An 18,347-nucleotide genomic window follows, 5' to 3' on the forward strand; every position below is an offset into this window, starting at 1 on the left:
TCTGAAACAAAATCTTAAAAAAAAAAGACTCACCTCCTTTAAAAAAAAAAAAAAAAGAATACTGATGGCATTTACTCAAATGGCAGCTATTCTTCACTTAATTCTACTTTTAGAGCCTCTTCAGCTTTGGTTCAAATTTCATAATTTCATGGGTTCTGGGGAGTTCATCACAGCTTCACTACCAATTCACTGGGGGCTTGGGTGAGTCAGAGTCTTCTCCTGCGTAAAATGAAGGGGATGGGCTAGAATGGAGCTTTTCAACATGTGGTTTCCAATTCAGTGGCATTAGTCTCTCCTGGGAATTTGTTAGTAATGCATAGTCTAGGGCTCACTCCAGAACCTAGAGTCAGAAACTCTGGGGGTGGGGCCCAGCCATCTGTCTTTAACAAGTCTTCCAGGGAATTCTGAGGAGAACTCTGAGTTGGAAGACCCCTAGGGTAAAGACCCCTTCAGTAGTAAAATTTGGTTTGGGATCTAAGCTATTATAACTTAGTAGCATTTTCTCTGGGCAGAGTACTTCTTGTGACAGACAGGCAACCCTCAGGATAAGAAGAGAAGCTGTTTTCTTTGACAAACTAAGGCCCAGAGCTCAGGTGAGCTTTTCTAGAAAGGTTCAGAAAATGTGGCTGACTTTGAAGGTAAGAAATAAGAAGTCTCCAACTTGGCATGTGATGAAAGAGCAGTATCTGTTGTTGGAGAAATAAAGATGAGGGAAGAGCCGCTTTCTCTTTTCAGCTCCAATACAATGACTCATTGCGGGGTGTGGGTGGCCAGGAGCCATCAAGAGGATGAAGAATTTCACAGTAATGGCCACAGTCTCCTAATTGGAGGAGGCACATCCAGACTGCCCCTGGGGAAGTGTTAGCTGTTTGGGCCAGGGCCTGTGGTTCTTCCCTCTGTTGGTGCACAACAAGGAGTACCTATGAAACCCTCCGCCCAGCTATTTCCAGGGATTCCTGACCCTCACTTGGTGGTATCTCAGTAACAGTGCGGATAAATATTACCACTTTCTTTTATATAGCAGGGCCATGTGCCAGGCACGGTTCTGAGTACTTTACAATTATTAGCGAGCTGAACCTTCACAACCACCCCACGGAAGCAGGGACCATTAATATACCCCTAATGACAGTGAGGAAACAGGGAGGAGGCAACGTCACAGAGCTAGTAAGTCTCCCATCAACAGGGGGCAGGAGAGCCAGGAGACCCGGGCTCTCAGTGAGTCTGTGCCTCCCGCCAGGGTGCTTGGCCCACCCGTCTACTGAGAAACGAGGGAGGCGGAATCAGGTGGTTCCTGAGATCACTTCCAGCTCGAGGAGTCTGCGACCGTGCGGTTGACCTGCTGCTGGTCTGGCAGGTTCGCCAGCGTCCGGCCGGGCCCCGGGAGTAGCAGGGTTGCCTGTCCCCGTCCCCACAAGTCGCCGGCCCAGACGCCAAGCCCCGGTCTCCTGGTCCTGAGAGAAGGGACCTTATAGCCCTTCTCCGGTATCCGTGTCCCGAGAGCGCGGCGAGCCAGGAGGGAGTAGGCAAGAGCCCAGGCGCCAAGCCCCGGGCTGGGGAGGCGACGAAGGAGACAGGCCAGGGGCCCCAAAACGGTAAAACCACGCAGCCCCTTCCTCCCCCAAAACTTTCTCCCTGGATTCACCGACCCCAGCAGCCACACATTGGCTGAGCCGCAACAGCCCGGACCCGCCCTCTCTCTTTAGCTATTGGCTGGCGTAGGCATCCATCACAAGTCGAGGCTTCCTAATGGACCACAGCTTTTGTCCATCAAGGTAGGCGGGAGGCTGGGCGGGGCCAGGTCGGGGAGAGACACGCCAGCCTCGTTCCCCTCCCAGCCTGCCTCCAGAGGGTGGCTTGGGATCATGGAGGGGCCCCGGGAGACTGAGGCCGGGTGCAGGGCCCTGCAGCGGGGCTAGGTGGGGCTCCGGGGACTCACCGATGCGCTGTCCCACCGGAGAGCTGAACGGATTTCCCAGGAGAAAGTCCATCGCCGCGGCTGCCCCAGCCACCAACCCGGGGAATCAGCTGACAGCAACCGCCAGCAACGCCGACCTGTCACGTGACGTGCCGGAAGGTCCGCGAGGAGGCGTCCGTGGAGGCGGGGCGTAGGGAGTCGAGCGCAGCCACAGGCCCCACCCCTGACGTGGAGGGTCGGGTGCCCGGAGTCGGAGGGCGATGACCTCACTGCCACTCACTCGGCGTCTGCGGACATCGCGCACAACGTAGGGCTGGGCGGATCTGGGGGCGTGGCCTCTCCAAGTCACGCCCCAGTGTTTTTTTTTTTTTAAAGGGCGCTGCTGTCAAACAGAGTCGTAGAGCGGGGAAATGACTTGGGTAAGGTTACACAGCAAGCTCAGATCAGTTCTCACTCTAGTGACCTCACTAGACTACGCCCCCATCGCTGGGGTTGACAGCATCTCTGGCCTGTTGTCTCCCTGCCCTGGTAGAGCTCTTCCTATCTGATGTCCAGGCCTCCGGTGGCAAGATGCACGCTGCTTGCAGCCCGCATTCGCTTATCTCAAATTGGAAGCCAGCACCAGGGGATTGCTATCCCTTGACAGAACCAACTCAGTGACCTGCAGCGAGGAATGGGCTAGAGCCCGGAGTGGCAGAAAGCACCCAGATGTAGTCGTAAGTGGGGCCTGGGACTCATCTCTACCATTTACTGTGTGATTCAGACAGCGAGCTTCCATTTTTTCCGGATGCTGGAATTCGATCAAGGACTGTACACCTTTCTTTTTTTTTTTTTTTTAAGGTCACAGGCTCCTTTGAGAACTTGAAGAAAACCACCAACCTTTCTGAAGAAAAAAGGGCAGAGATACAATTTAACTTCAGGGACTTTCTGGGGTCCCCGAAGTACAGCAGTAGACCCCAAGTTAAAAATTTTAAGACTCTCGGGCGCCTGGGTGGCTCAGTCGTTAAGCGTCTGCCTTCAGCTCAGGTCATGATCCCAGGGTCCTGGGATCGAGTCCCACATCGGGCTCCCTGTTCCGCGGGAAGCCTGTTTCTCCCTCTCCCACTCCCCCTGCTTGTGTTCCTGCTCTTGCTATGTCTCTGTCAAATAAATAAATAAAATCTTTAAGAAAAAAAAAATTTAAGACTCTCAAAGGCCTTTCCTAGTTCTAGGATTCTAATATCTTCTTCAACCTTCCTATGTACCAGGTTTTAGATATTTCACCCACGCATTAGATCAGATCTGACCTATTATGTTTTTTTTTTTTTTTTTTTGATCATATGTAGTCCAAAAGATACAATAACCACTGCTTTGGTAGTCTGGGCTACTGCAGGGTGCTTTCATATTTAATTGATCACAGTTAATTGTGATTTTAATTAGAAAGGCTAGTAAATTGTACAAAGTTAGGATGAAGGAGAACCTAAATTAAAACTTAATCACTTCCTTATGTTACCTTGTTTGAGCAGCCACAGGGGCTGATGACTTTACTGTACAGTATAAGAACTTTATGGAAGTCTTGTACTCCTGTGCTTTTTAAGTGTTTTAATAATGCTCATGAGACCTATTCATAAATACCCTTCTCCCCACTAGTCTAGCTACTCTGGGAGGGCTGGGATACTATCTACTTTGCTCACCACTGTTATCTAGCATGGTGACTAATATATGAAAATTTATTTATTTTCAAAGATTTTATTTGAGAGACAGAACACGAGTGGGGGGGGGAGGGGTAGAGGGAGAGGGACAAGCAGATCCCCTGCTGAGCAGGGCTAGATCCTAGATCTAGGACCCTGAGATCATGACCTGAACCGAAGTCAGATGCTTAACTGACTGAGCCACCCAGGTGCCCCTGAAATTTAAATCAATCTACCAAATAATGGTATTTGGACTATAAAGGGGGGGATGTACATTTAAGATGACTTCCATATCAGGTACCCACCATGCTTTTTTTCATTAAGCATATTGCTAGGTTGTATGGAGGATATTTTAGCATAAACTTCTTTTGGATTCTTCCATTAGCAACCTTTAACATGCTCATGTTGGTGGTGATTTACCTGAATGAGATTCTTGCCTCCTTGCACCACTCTGGTTTAAAGTGATTATGGGCAGATCTTGGCTTTATTGACAAGAATAAAACAGCCACAAGTTATATCCTTCATGGTGAAAAAGCAGAAACAATCCACATACTCCCAAACAGGGAGTGGAATCATATCAACTCCATGCAAACAGAATACAATATAGCTCTTAAATTAGAAGTGGAAGTATGTGGATTTGTCAACACAACAGATAGGAATGTAAATGGCAAACATTAAGTGTAGATAAAACTGATTAAAACTAGTGATTGCTGGGGCACCTGGGTGGCTCCGATGGTTAATCATCTGCCTTCGGCTCAGGTCATGATCCCAGGATCCTGGGATCGAGTCCCGCATTGGGCTCCCTGCTATCCGGGGAGCCTGCTTCTCCCTCTGCTTCGGCCTCTCTCTCTCTCTCTCTGGCTTTCATGAATAAATAAGTAAAACATTTAAAAAAACACAAAAAACTAGTGATTGCGAAGGGGCACCTGGCTGGCTCAGTTGGTAGAGCATGTGACTCTTGTTCTCAGGGTCCTGAGAACCTATTTTTTTTTTTTTAAGATTTTATTTATTTATTTGACATAGAGCACAAGCAGAGGGGAAGGGCAGAGGGAGAGGGAGAAGCAGACTCCCCGCTGAGCGGGGATCCCGATGTGGGACTTGATCCCAGGACCCTGGGATCATGACCTGAGCCAAAGGCAGACGCTTAACTGACTGAGCCACCCAGCTGTTCCCAGCCTATTTTTTTTAAGTGTTTGCTAACAAGGAATAAACTCATTTAATAAACAGTGTTTTAATTTTTTAAGTATTTTAGTAATATTGATATAAAATGCCTTCTTGAGGGCAAATATGTCCCTAAGACTGACATATTGCATAAATGGGATGTAATCGGTTATATCTGTCAAGTCCTTTTAGACAAAAATCAAGATCCTCTACCTCCAAAGTTGAAAGACAATAGTATGACAAGAAAAGTGAGGCCTGTCTAGCAAAAGCCAGCCAGGACAAGCAGACATTTGAACAATGGAAAAGTCTTGGGTAGTCTTCCTATGATCTCATTTGCTCAGGACTGTCGACAACAGAGAAGGATTCTGATGGATTCCATACATGATCCGACTGTGAATGTGGTTTGGGGCAGAAGAGAGCCTGGCCCTGGGTCAGCTGTGCCAGCGTGCTGCTTCCGGCTTTGCCATTTACTAGCTGTGCGACCCAAGGAAGAGCACTTTTCTGCATCTGTCTCATTTGTAAAGGGGGTAACACTCATAAGGCTCGTGGGAGGATTAAGAGAGAGAAAACATGCAAATCGCTCTTTCCTAGTCACTCAGCAGTCTTGGTCTCTTTCTTGTAGCCTCTCCGTAAGAGGTCAGCCTTCCTATTGATCGAATATTCCACCATTTCTGACTAGTACCACCTTGGGTTTGCATTGAAATTTTTACCTTGAGAGGTCGGGTCTCCATATATTAAATGTTCACAGTGTTACTAGACACTCATGTCAGGCTGGCTGGCCGCAGGCTTGGGGGTGGGAGTGACCTGAACACTATTTTACTGGTGGGACTTCAGATGCCCATAAGGACTAAGTGACCTATCCAACATCACTCATTTAGTCAGGAGAGGACTGAAACGGCATGAAATATATCATGTCTAAGCACATGGTTCAGATGTGACCCTTAATACACGACTGCTATTTTCTTGTGTTAGGCCAACACTGTGGTGTACATACAATTTCATTTATCAGTGAATAGAGCTTCTCTTATCAGAGTCACTGGTTTTTAGTTTGCAAGAGAGAGAACACGAGACTCTACAATGTAAAAGTGAACAGAGACAGCAAGATGTATGTTAGGAAAATGGCTAAGATCAGAAACTTGGCCTCTAGTCCGGACAGGTTTTTCTTTTTAAGAAACTCATGGTGGGATATAGGTGGAAAATGACAGGTTTTAGAATTTCATAGCAACTTGGTCAGGAACAGGGAAAAGATACCAGAGACCGGACTACAAATATTAAAAATGTGATTTTTAATAATATAAGTACAAAATTTTATTTCTTTATACAACTGTAATGGGATTTGGATCAAACAGCTAGAATTTATTTAAAAAACAAAATAAAACAATGATATAAAAACTGCAAGAAGGTCTGAATCCAAAGTTTTTCCTCTAGTAGTACCAAATACCACAAGGTACAGATTATTATACAAATGTGTACAAATTTAAATACAAATACAATAGGGTCGGGTTTTAAAGGAAAACAAACAAACAAAAAGCAGGTCCTCATCAGGATTTCATTAATGTGCACAAATGACAAGCGTAGGATTGACTTCTTCCGTACTAATCTGTGTCTTCAAGGCCCCTTGTTGATAGACCCTGTGTCAAACAGGAAACTTCCATGGGTACGGATGAGGCGTGGCACAGGGTCTAACACACGAAATCAAACCCAGATTTCTGCTCTTCTTGATTTTGGTTCCCAAACATACCCGTTTCCTTCTGTTTCCCCAATTAAACTTCACAACTGCTCTGAGCTGAGGGCTGATCAGCAGCCAGAGTACCATCAGGAAACAAAGCCCTGTGACCACACTGGTGGGGAGAAGGGAAGGGATTAAGTCAGATGCAGGCTGGCTGCACGGTCCTCAAAGATCTACTCTGATGCTGTAGTGCTCCGTCTAGGCCGGGGGAAGAAAGCACAGTTACCCCGGAGCTTGGTTTTGGCAGGGAATCTCACACCAGATTGAATAACAACCCTGAAGTGCTCAACTGTCTTCTTTGGAACTGGGAAGCAAAAGTCTGGTTCTTTGGAAAAGTGGGCAGCTAGGAATGGTAACATTCCTTTTAATTTTGCTTTCTTGACATTATTGAATTATGAAGAATTAGAATCCTGACATAATGATTCCTTTTTGAGGCACAATACCTTAAAATGTAGATGATTTGAAGTTCTCAGAGGAGACCAGAGGAAAAGAAGGAGGGAAGAAATGACAAATCTGTATCTTCCACATGCTGTTGCTGGTGGAGGCTTTTGTTATTAAATTATATATACAGAAATTTACAGGATAAATTAAAATCTAAGAGATTTTGAAGAGTTAAATACACATAATTAAAACACATTCACACGCGCACATAAATAAACCTACATGAGAATCGAGTACTTTCTTTTGCAATTCACTTATGTGTGGAATGCAGAACACTGGGTATCTATCTGCCCACCAGGGGAGCCAACAGGATGAACCCAAGAATCATGCTGGGCAAAGTTCATCTTCCCCAACCATCAAGCAACTAAGCAGCAAAACCTCTGAGGACTCAGTGACTGAGCTAATGCTGCCGATGGAAGATATCAGCAGTTAGTTCTGTAGATGGAATATTCTGGGTCAGCTCACAATATATGCAATTCAACTTGTGCAATAACAGCTTTACCCTCTCCAAGCTGTTTTATGCTGCTGGGGCTCATGTAACTCCTTGGCCCCTGCTGAGGCTGCTAATGGTACCAATGATTACAAGAAATTTTGAGACACGGACACCTGTATAGCAGGAATGGGAATGAACCCCCTACGAAGTTCACCTAAGCCACTGTAGTAACTGTAAGATGGGAACGATTTCATCACTTCCTATCTAGGTCACTTAAGTTGAAAGGCTTTGTACGTTCAGTCAACTGGCATCTTCCCATAATCTTTCCTATTACATTTCTGACTGTAAGACAGGTAAGGCAAATGGTCAGTGATGGGTCTGGAGGTACAACTGAGTTTGGAAAAAATCACATTTTAGCTGTCCATAAAGAGATGCCCTTGGCACCCAGAACAAGCCCCCAGCCCCCAAGTTACACTGATTTTTAAGGCAGATTTATCCACCACAGGAGAAAAAAGAATCCCAAGCCCATATTCATGCCAAGGTTTCTTCTTGGCTAAACCTTTGCCATTTCATAAAATTATTAAAAGCAAAGTAGTTGCAGTCCTATGTATATATTGTACATTATATATATATATATATATGTATATATATAAAAATTTAAAACCTACACCTGGAGGCCAGTGAAGGGATCTGGAACAGTCATATATACACAAACCAGCAATGGGGGGAGGATAAGGTCTCTGTCCCGGGACTCCTTGCTGTCACAGTCCAGGCATGATGTAAGCAATGTTGTCTAGTGTGTTTGACTGCAAAACAAGGGAAAAGGTTCAGCTGAAGAGTACTTTACCCTAGTTCCCCGAGACCTATTTCTTTGTTCAGAGGCAAGAGATGAGAAAGGAAACCGAGTGTTCGAGAAAGCAGCGGGAGCTGCACCCTGCCGTCTGCTCTGCTAGGAGCCTCTCTGCTGGCTCTTCCCATTGATCCTCGGAGAAAAGGCAGAAGACTCCTGGTACTTTCTTTGTGTGTAGAAGAGCAACTAGGCCACAGAGGTGTTGCAGCCCCTCGAGGGCGAGAAGGCTTCCCTCCAAAGGACTGTTTAGGGAAATGGCAGGATTTCTAGCTGCCCTGAAGGCATGGTCTGCGCTCAGCAATACCGTACGTGTTTGTGGGCCAAGAGACAGAGGGAGCACCATCTGCCAGGAAGCCTATGAGCCTGTGCCCGACAGAGCTCATTAAGGCAGGACCTCTGTGGCTCCCGAGGGGTCTGGTTGAAAAAATCCAAGGAAAACTCACCAAGACCTGCTTGGGACAGCCGTTCAGTTCAGGTAGTTGTGTGGTCAGACAGGCCAAGGGGCCAAGCGCACAGATAATGGAATCCAGAAGCACTGACAAGCTGCCGGACACAGCCACCATACCCTGAAAGGAGAGCAGTAAGGGAGAGCGGGTTGTAACTCGAGTCCCACTCCTGACACACCCTCCATGTTCTGGCTGCTTTCCTCACATTGTTCTTGAAGTCTTGCCACTTCTCTGCAACTTGCAGCAGAAATGGGAAGGTATCTGCTTTGAAAACTCTGTAAGTTGTTTAAAAAGAAAACTTTTACAGTACGTTCGCAGGTTCCTTTTCTATATTCCCAACCCCCTTACCCTCTGTGCGACCTAAGGTCAGTCACTTAGACTAACCTACTCCGGAGAGCTCCTGGGAAGATTTGTGGAGGTCATGTGTGCAAAAGTACTTTTCTTATGAACTCCACGAGCATAGCTCAAATGTGATAACTATGAGAGTTCTACAGCCCTACCCAACTATCATGTGACACACACATACGTGTACTTCTCCACCTACGTGGCTTTTTAATAGCTGACGATACCACTTTTCTGGGTTGAGCTGTTAACTCTCAGAAAGAAGTGAATTGAGTTCATGTCAAATTTTAACATCTTGCACAATTCATAATGTCTCTCTCTGTGATTCAAATAGATAAGAAATAAGACTGCTTGCTGCCAGTGCGCCTGCCCAGCTCTGGTATCATCTGCTTTATCTAGAAGCACTGGGGTACTATGCCATCTAGGGAGGCAGCACAGCACAGTCCTTCAGAGAATGAGCTCTGGGCTCAGGACTGCTGGGTCCCCAACTCCCTGCTTCTGTCCTGGGGCAAGATGCTTCCTATGCTGTCAACGAGCCTATGCAGAAGGGATTAAGGGAAATAAAAGGTATGAGGTATTTGGGATGGTCCCAGTTACATGGTAAGTGCTCAGAAAGTATCAGTAGTTCTTCTTATTATTACCAAAATCTTTGTCTCCCAAACTGCATTTCTGTCTGCCTGCTAGGTCTCTCACTGTGTTTCCAGATCTCAACATGCTGTAAAGAGAAATCACCTCCTCTTCTCCTAGAATCCCTTCTCTGCTGAAGTCACCACCACTCACACGACTATCCAGTCTCAAGGCCTTGCCATTACTGACTCTTTTTTCCCCCTGTCCTAAGGAGGCTTCCCTCTCCTCCTCCCAAGGGAGGTTGTGCAGCAAGGGGTTAAGATTAGCCTGGACCTCAAGGTCGTGCCACCAAATTCAAGCCTCTGTTTTAGCACTTGGGGCTGAACTCCAGAGCAAGTTACTTAGTCTCTCTAAGTCTGTTTTTTTCTTCTGTAGAAGAGGGGGAACACAAATTCTGCCCCACGAAGCTGCGGTATGAATTACATGAAAGAATCCACATGAGGCACCTGAACCAAAGCTGGCTGAGAAAGCAGTCAACCAGTTAGCAATTAATAGTATTATTCCATTACTTTTGCCCTATAGTTAATTATAGCTAATATTTTATATCTGACTCTCCTAATGAATTATAAACAACTTGAGGGCAGGAATCATGTCCTATTCCTTTTTATATCCTCTCAAGAACTACTAGTGTTCTGCACACAGTAAGCCCTCAATAAATATTTGTTGAATTAATTCAAATCTTTGTCATTTCTGGACTGCATTACTGTTAACATAATGTCTCCCCGGTTCTGGTCTCTTTTCACTCCCAATCTGAAATAGAAGATATTTCCAGAGAAAACCAAATGCAAGCTCTGATCACATCCCTCCCTACTCAAAAAAAAAAAAAAAAAAAAATCCCCGTAGTTCCTCCAAAGCAGAGTATAAACATTTGAGAGCATCCAAGGCCTTCTGTAATTTGGGCTACGGCCTTAATTTTCCGCCTTCCTCCACCTTACACGTTGGATGTTCTAGATTTTCATCATTTTAGTGGTAAAACCCTTTTTTCAAATAAAGCCTGATGTTGAAGAAACAAAACAAACGAGCAATGGGAAAACAAAAAGAGAGAGATGGGGCGCCTGGGTGGCTCAGTTGGTTGAATGTCCAACTCTTGGTTTTGGCTCAGGTTGAGATCTCAGGGTCCTGAGGTTGAGCCCCATGTCGGGGCACCACACTCAGTGTGGAGTCTGCTTGAGATTCTCTCTCCCTCTCCCTCTGCCCCTCTCGCTCGTGCTCTCTCAAATAAATGAAATCCTTAAAAAAAAAAGAGAGAGAGAGAGAGAGAGACGCAAACCAAGAAACAGACTCTTAACTATAGAGAACTGATGGTCACCAAAAGGGAGGTGGGCAGGGGGATGGGTGAAATAGGTGATGGGGATCCAGGAGTGCATTTGTTGTGATGAGTACCAAGTGATGTATGAAGTGCTGAATCACTATATGGTACACTTGAAACTTCTATTACACTGTATGGTAACTAACTGGAATTTTAAAAAAATTTTAATTGTTTTAAAAGGTTTTATTTGTCAGAGAGAGAGAGAGAGAGCGAGCATAAGCAGGGGGAGCGACAGGCACAGGGAGAAGCAGGCTCCCTGCTGAGCAAGGAGCCCAATGCAGGGCTTGATCCCAGGACCCTGGGTCATGACCTGAGCCGAAGGCAGATGCTTAACCAACTGAGCCACCCAGGCGTCCCAACTAACTGGAATTAAAAAAAAAAAAAACACTTAAAAGAAACCCTGATATGGAATCCCAATATATAAAACAGCTGGAAGATCTGGTTAAAGTGGGAGTGGGGTCTACGGCTCCAGTGGGGCTCCTTTCATCCATCTCTGCAGAAGACCACAAGGTCGAGAAACAGAGATGTGCACCATTTTCTGGTTTTGGAAGGTCTCTCTCCAAAGTCTCCATGAGACAAAACCCTCCAGATCCTTTCAGGCCCTGTTAGAAGAGTACCTCCCTTTGACAAAACCTCTCCTGACTCCCCCTAACTCTCTTTGTTCTCTAGCTACTCTCACTGCATCAGTGAGCATAGAGCAAAGAGGGAGACAGGGTTAGGAGCAACGCATGCTGGGCTCTGCCACAGTGTGTCAACTTGTAATAGTCACTTAATTTTAGTAGGCTCCTGGTATCCAATCTATAAATGAGTGACTTGTAGAAATTAATGTTCCTTAAAGCATAGTATGCAATTTCAGGTGGCATATAGGTGTACATTAATTATTCTGACATACCGATTGTGATGTACTATATTAGAAAAATATTAGAATCTCAGATTTGTGACATCAAGGATATCATTGTGAAAGATGGATAGATTTATTCAAATAAAAATATAAGGTAAATAACAGTGTGAGTGGTGCAAGGAAATTGCAAAATCGTGAGGATATACACAAGTGACTGAAGTCTGGGAAAAAGTGGCCTGGAGGGGGATGGGGAATTATGCTAATTGGGACAGAGTTTCTTTTGGGAGTAACGAAATGTTCTGGAATTAGGTAGTGATGGGGCCATGATTCTGTGAATATACTGAAAACCACTAAATCCTAGAGTTTGAAAAGGTGAACTTTACGGTGTGTGAATTAGATCTCGGTAAGACCATTTGTTACATAAAATAAAGTGGCTGGAAAACCTGTGCAAGTCTTTCCCTCTTCTGGTCACATGTATGTGTAACTCTCTCCAAGCAGCTGCTCATAGAGGCTGGCTTGTTTTTTTTTTAAATATTTTATTTATTTATTTGACAGAGAAAGACAGCAAGAGAGGGAACACAAGCAGGAGGAGTGGGACAGGGAGAAGCAGGCTTCCCGCCGAGCAGGGAGCCGGATGTGGGGCTCGATCCCAGAACCCTGGGATCATGACCCGAGCCAAAGGCAGACGCTTAACGACTGAGCCACCCAGGCGCCCCGAGGCTGGCTTGTTTTAATTGCAGATTATGTATATGCTCTACCTTTCCAATGAGACTCTAAGTTTCCTAATGATATGATCAGGAAACCATCAGGAAGAGCATCAGATTTTCTACTCCCCCAAGTTTTGGAATAATGTCTAGGTACTCAACCATTATTTGCTAAACTAAATGGAAATATCAGGGGAAGTGTGGAATATGGAAGGGGCATAAAACAAATCATTTTAACTTCTAACTTCTTAGGAAACTAAGAATCACTAAATATGAAAAATAAATAAGGATCCCAGAATATTTTACTCTGGAAATATCTATATCTATTTAAATATCTGAGTCTATATGAAAATACCCTAGTTGTTCTGAAATCTGCTAAGTTACTGAAATTAGTCAAGAAACCTGGATAACCTTCATCTTTTGTGGCTTTTGCCATTTTATTTGTTGAATAATAATTCGACTTCCACAGAGAAGCAAGTGAATAGTTTTATATTCCTACACTGATTTCTCAGCTTAGAAATGGCTTTAGCAGCTGAGACTGATTTCCTTGCTGGAATGTCCTATTAGGACCCAGTGGAAAACTGAAATACTACACTATTGTGTTAGCCAGGGGGGCAATATGATTAGAAACTGAATATGGTAATAGAAATGGAACATGACAGCTTTGCAGGTTAAGTGATTTTGAAACTGAAGCTTAAAAGGACAAAGATCTCCCTAGGGCACACAGTGCTGTATAATTCAATGTGGAGTAATGAAGAGCTTGAGAACCTCAATTTCCCTATTTGCTACCTATTTTCTTTTCTTTCTTTTTTTTTTTTTTTTAAAGATTTATTTATTTATTTTAGAGAGCATGAGAGACAGCATGTGGGCCGGGGGGGCGGGAGAAGGGGCAGAGGGAGAAGGAGAGAAAGTTTTAAGCAGAATCTGCATTCAGCGCGGAGTCCGATGTGGGGCTCGATTTCAGACCCTGAGATCACAACCTGAGCCGAAACCAAGAGTCAGACGCTTAACCAACTGTGCTACCCAGGTGCCCCTTGCTACCTATTTTCAAAGAAGCAGAGGCACCCTTAATCCCCTATACAGTTTACTCCGTCTCTCCGAGACCTTACTGGAAATGTGCAGAAAAATTCAAACCATCTTAGAAGTACAAGTGATTAAAACTTCCATGGGATTTGTATTCATTTTTCCCATGTCATTTAAAAAAAAAATCAAAATGAGTTACAGGATCATATGTCGATTGTATCTCAATAAAAACCGGGAAAAAAAGTTATAGGAGATTCTAACTCCTTTTTGTGCCATTGTTCAGTAGGATGGTGTAAGTGTAAACTTTGAGAGCCAATAGGAAGATTCCAAATCTCTAGACGTTTTTACTAGCATGTATCTTCTTTGTGACTGTCTCCTGAGCACCTGGCATATTCTAGCACACAGCAGTAGTTGCTCAATGGATGCACGTGGAGGGAGTACACGGACTCACATCCTATCAGAAACAAGCTACACTGACAGTCATACTCACCTCAGTTTCCTGCAGGCGGTGTCCGATGAGGCTTAGGGACTCTCCCAGCAGCTGTAAATGAGCAGCGACATCAATGGGCTCTGTCTCAGGGGCTTTGGCTGGAGAGGACGGCAACAGCACGGTAGTGGGCGGGGATTTTTTTTGGGGTGACAGTACTCCTGCAGAGGAAGCTGAGAACAGATGAAATAGAGAGATAAAGCTTGCCTATGGCCTGGAACACCACAAAAATGTTCTTCCCGCCTTTTCCCCCTTTTATGAGCTATACCAGGCATTAGCAAAACTATGGACTGTGGGTCATATCTGGCCCATGACTTGTTTTTGTATAGCCCGTGAGCTAAGAATGGTTTTACATTTTTATTTTTTATTTTTCTTTTTTAAAGATTTCATTCATTTATTTGACAGAGAGAGAGAGAGCACAAGCAGGCAGAGAGGCAGGCAGAGAGAGAGAGGGAGAAGCAGGCTCTCCACTGAGCAGGGAGCCTGATGCGGGACTCGACCCCAGGACCCTGGGATCATGACCTGAGCCGAAGGCAGATGCTTTAACCAACTGAGCCACCCAGGCACCCCTGGCTTTATATTTTTATTTATTTTATTTTAATTTATTTTTTTTTAAAAGATTTTATTTATTTATTTGACAGAGAGAGAGAGATAGCGAGAGCAGGAACACAAGCAGGGGGAGTGGGAGAGGGAGAAGCAGGCTTCCTGCTGAGCAGGGAGCCCGATGTGGGACTCGATCCCAGGACTCTGGGATCATGACCTGAGCCGAAGGCAGACGCTTAAACCCAGGCACCCCGGCTTTATATTTTTAAATGGTTGTAAAAAAAAAAATAAAGAATATGTGACACAGAGTGCAGTATGGACCACAAGACCTAAAGTATTTACTCTGGCCCTTTACACAAAGTTTGCTGACTTCTGATTTACATTTTCTAAATTTTTTTTTGCAACCTCTAATATTCGGTAATAACATCTGGGTATCAAGATCCGCTTCTGAACAGACTGTTCTCCCGATTCCTAGTAAGGAACAAGATTCACAGCGCTCTAGGGAAGAGAGGGTCGCAGTCACTACCTTTCACTTTCACGGGAACTTCTGAGCAGGATGCTTTTCTTTTCACAGTTGTAGCTTCTGCTTTGTTCTGTTTGTGTTGCAGATACTGAGCTTTTTGCTTCCAAATCTGCAGTCAGATCAGGACCAAACAAATTATGATAAATGAAACGACAAGACATAAAAGGGAAAGCAGTTATGGGAGAGGAGAGTGAAGGAAAAAAAAGGGAAGCCTGGAGGGGGGAGGGCAGGGGCTGGACGGCAACTTAGAAGCTGAAGGTTACTGAACAGGCAGGCCTCAGATGCTGACTACCGTGATATCTTAGTGGAGACTCTAAACGTTCCTCTGTGCTAACAGGCAGGTCTCGGCATGGATTTGAGATCACTCGAAGGTCGAAATGTAAAATCATGGGGTAAACATGTGGCTCAGTACGCTGTCCATGGGGTTCCAACAGTTCTTTTGACCTGCTGATTGGCCACGCCAATCGCAGGATGACAATGACACGGAAATGGGAACAAAAAATAACCTAACCTGGGTGACAAATATTTTCGTTTCACCCAGATGAATTCCCAGACCACCTTCACATCACCTGATTGGAGAGTGACTGGGAATGATTCCGATAGGATTAGTTACCACTGCCTTCCTGGTTTGTTGATAGTGGGGTACATTATTTGGTAACAGCCGATGAGGATGATGACCTGCAACCAGCTCACCTAGTGAGTACAGCCCATACTTTTATGGTTGGCAGTAATCAGGAGGCAGGTGACCTTTCTCCATTCTCAGATCTGGTCTCACCAGTTGCTGTTTGCAGGAAAGGGCTGATTTTAGATTCTCTTTTCACCCTTAATCACTGCCCAAGTTAGGTCGTCTTTTGGCTCAAATGTAAGGTTGTGGAAAATAACTAGATGAGGCTAGAAAAGATAGCCTTCCTGTAGCTGAATCCTCACTAGAGTAAACTGGCACCAGCCAGTGTTAACGCCCTCTGCAAAATCATTTTCTATTGATTTGTGATTTTTTTCCCCCCCGCTGTCTTCACTGTTGGCTGGATGGGCTATAGGAGAATGACACATTTTGGAAGGCATAAAGCAATGAAAACTGTGTTCGTAAGGAAGTGTACTCACCAGTTTGTCCTTTTCTGGCAATTGCTTCCACACCTCAGCCAGTTTTTTACTAAGTTCCCCAAAGTCTGGCATAAAAGAGTAAAAAAACATAACACAGTAAAGGCTTGACTATAAACCAAACGGAATATTGGTAAGAGCAAAAACTAGAAAAAGGATTTTCCACTCAGATTTAAATAGCAGAAGGTTCTTTCAGAAAACCAAACTAAAACCCCATCACTTTTCTTGATTCTTTTCTCTAGGGAGGGAAGGGGCTATTTTAGTGGTCAAGAGACAGGCTCAAATGCTCACACATCTATTCTCCAGGGACTTATTATCCCTTAAACATCTTTCTGGTGTCTTTTAATTTGATCTCATTTTACAGAGCTTATCAACTTAGGCTAAAGAAAACATGTTCTGCTAGATTTTTCCTGAATTTTGAGAGCACAGAACCAAAGAATTTCCCTCGAGCAGTCCTCTAGATGAGCAATGTTGCCCTTCCATTTGTACGGCAAGGTCATGCTTTATAAAGCACTCAGATCTTTTATGGTACTTCATGGTGCCTCACAACAACCTTGATGTGCAGGTTGGGAAGTTATCGTACGCATTAGGCAAACGAGATTTGTAGAGGTGAAGTGACTTGTCAAGGTCTGTGGCGGAGTGTTTTTCTCACCTCACTAACTTCTGACACAGAGACAAATATGAGCAATATAAGTCCTCTTGCTGTAACTCACACCCAAGGGCCAGATTAAGGAAAAGGTCAGCTGTAGGATCTTGGAAAAAAACAACCGAGGATTTATGTGCTACGCTTCAGAACATTTAATTTTACTCAGTTTCCCATTTTATCAGTTTAAGAGATATAAACAGAAAGCTTATCTCTTTTATGGATGGGGTGGACGAAGACAAAATCTAAAGTGACTTCAGAACCGAGGGGAAAAATGAGATGTGTGTTATAAAGATAGGAAGAAGTTGCCTGCTGATTGGCTGAATTAACTGCACTGCTGCAGAGATACAAATGGGAAGTAACAAAACTGAAGATCGCAAATGTTCTTACCTATACCTGGATGGTCAGCCACGATGGTTACGCGATACTCTTTACAGAACACCTGGTAGGCTGACATGTTCTTCTTTTTTGGCTAGTGTGACAAAAATAGAACAGGGTAAGACTTCATTAGAATACAAGTCGGGTAACCCTGAATCCATGGTTACAAAACAGAAAAGAGACCTATACTTTTTCATCAAGGGAAGAGTTCTACACCCCTAGCCAGCTTCTTAAACAGGATAATTTTTAATTATATTTCATTTGTAATTATATTTACTTAATAAAATCACATGCTAAATGATTTTTAGATTTTTCAAGTTGCTGCAACTACTTGATAATTACTTGGAAAGCCATTCATTCTTCCTACATACAATCCCATGTTACATGTTTCTTTGAGAACTACATGCTGAGAAAACCTTATACCCTCTCCTGGGTTATTTTTCTTGTCTTTGAAAAGAAGAACCATGTAATTTCCCTTTACTTTGGGACCAGAAAGCCAAGAGCCAAATCTATGGTTTGTTTTGTTCCTCTGGTTTTGATTTCTAGTCTTCTAAGTTTCCTGATCTTGCTTTTCCTGTTACTTGTAGTTTATCATTATTTTATTACTCACATTCTTGTGGTCCAATGTGAGAAGTAAATAACTAACTGAAGACAATTCTTTGGTAGTCAGTGTAAGATGATCTTCTCTCACTTCAACAAACTGCTTTGCTACCTGAAGCATGTTTATTCTTCACTGTATTATGACACCTCCACAAGCAGGAAGGGAAGAGTGATAGGATTTAGCAAGGCAATATAGCAAAATGGAAAGAGCCTGGACTTTGGATGCCACAAGATCTAGGTTAGAATCCTGACCACACTACTTATTAGCAACACAAACTGCTTCATTTCCTTGAGCTTTAGTTTCCTGGTAAGTGAAACGTGGATAATACCATTTAACCCAGAGGTGGGAATTAATCAAACAGTATCTGGCACCTCAGTAGGTACTTGGTAACATTATTACAGTATTATTTCTCTGATAGGCAGAATTCCAAGATGGCTCCCAAGATTTCCGCCCCCTGGTGTACACACCCTGCATAATGCCCTCCCGGTGAGTGTGGGCAGGACTCGTGAATATGGTGGGATATCACTCCCGTGATTGTTGTTATATGGCAAAAGGGACTTTGCAGATGTAGTTAAGGTCCCCA

At 44.2% G+C, this 18,347-nt stretch overlaps 2 protein-coding genes across 5 annotated transcripts in view; both read right to left on the reverse strand.

Moving 5' to 3' along the window:
- The window catches only part of TOM1 (target of myb1 membrane trafficking protein), a 36,619-nt gene extending 34,557 nt beyond the window's left edge, over positions 1 to 2,062 (reverse strand). The window contains exon 1 of the mRNA XM_034987627.1: positions 1,937 to 2,062. Within this exon, the coding sequence (XP_034843518.1) occupies positions 1,937 to 1,988 (52 nt within the window). The 5' untranslated portion in view covers positions 1,989 to 2,062. The remainder of the gene's footprint in view (positions 1 to 1,936) is intronic.
- A 4,853-nt stretch (positions 2,063 to 6,915) lies between these two features.
- The window catches only part of HMGXB4 (HMG-box containing 4), a 30,028-nt gene continuing 18,596 nt past the window's right edge, over positions 6,916 to 18,347 (reverse strand). For all 4 annotated transcript variants that reach the window (XM_034987628.1, XM_034987631.1, XM_034987629.1 and 1 more), the window contains 6 exons: positions 17,176 to 17,257; positions 16,146 to 16,210; positions 15,048 to 15,153; positions 13,982 to 14,151; positions 8,643 to 8,765; positions 6,916 to 8,155 (listed from right to left, as the gene is read on the reverse strand). In XM_034987628.1, the coding sequence (XP_034843519.1) occupies positions 8,111 to 8,155; positions 8,643 to 8,765; positions 13,982 to 14,151; positions 15,048 to 15,153; positions 16,146 to 16,210; positions 17,176 to 17,257 (591 nt within the window). In that variant the 3' untranslated portion in view covers positions 6,916 to 8,110. The remainder of the gene's footprint in view (positions 8,156 to 8,642; positions 8,766 to 13,981; positions 14,152 to 15,047; positions 15,154 to 16,145; positions 16,211 to 17,175; positions 17,258 to 18,347) is intronic.

Source organism: Mirounga leonina, unplaced genomic scaffold (assembly GCF_011800145.1).
Source record: "Mirounga leonina isolate KUSES-001 unplaced genomic scaffold, KU_Mleo_1.0 Mir_418, whole genome shotgun sequence".
NCBI classification, from domain to species: Eukaryota; Metazoa; Chordata; class Mammalia; order Carnivora; family Phocidae; genus Mirounga; species Mirounga leonina.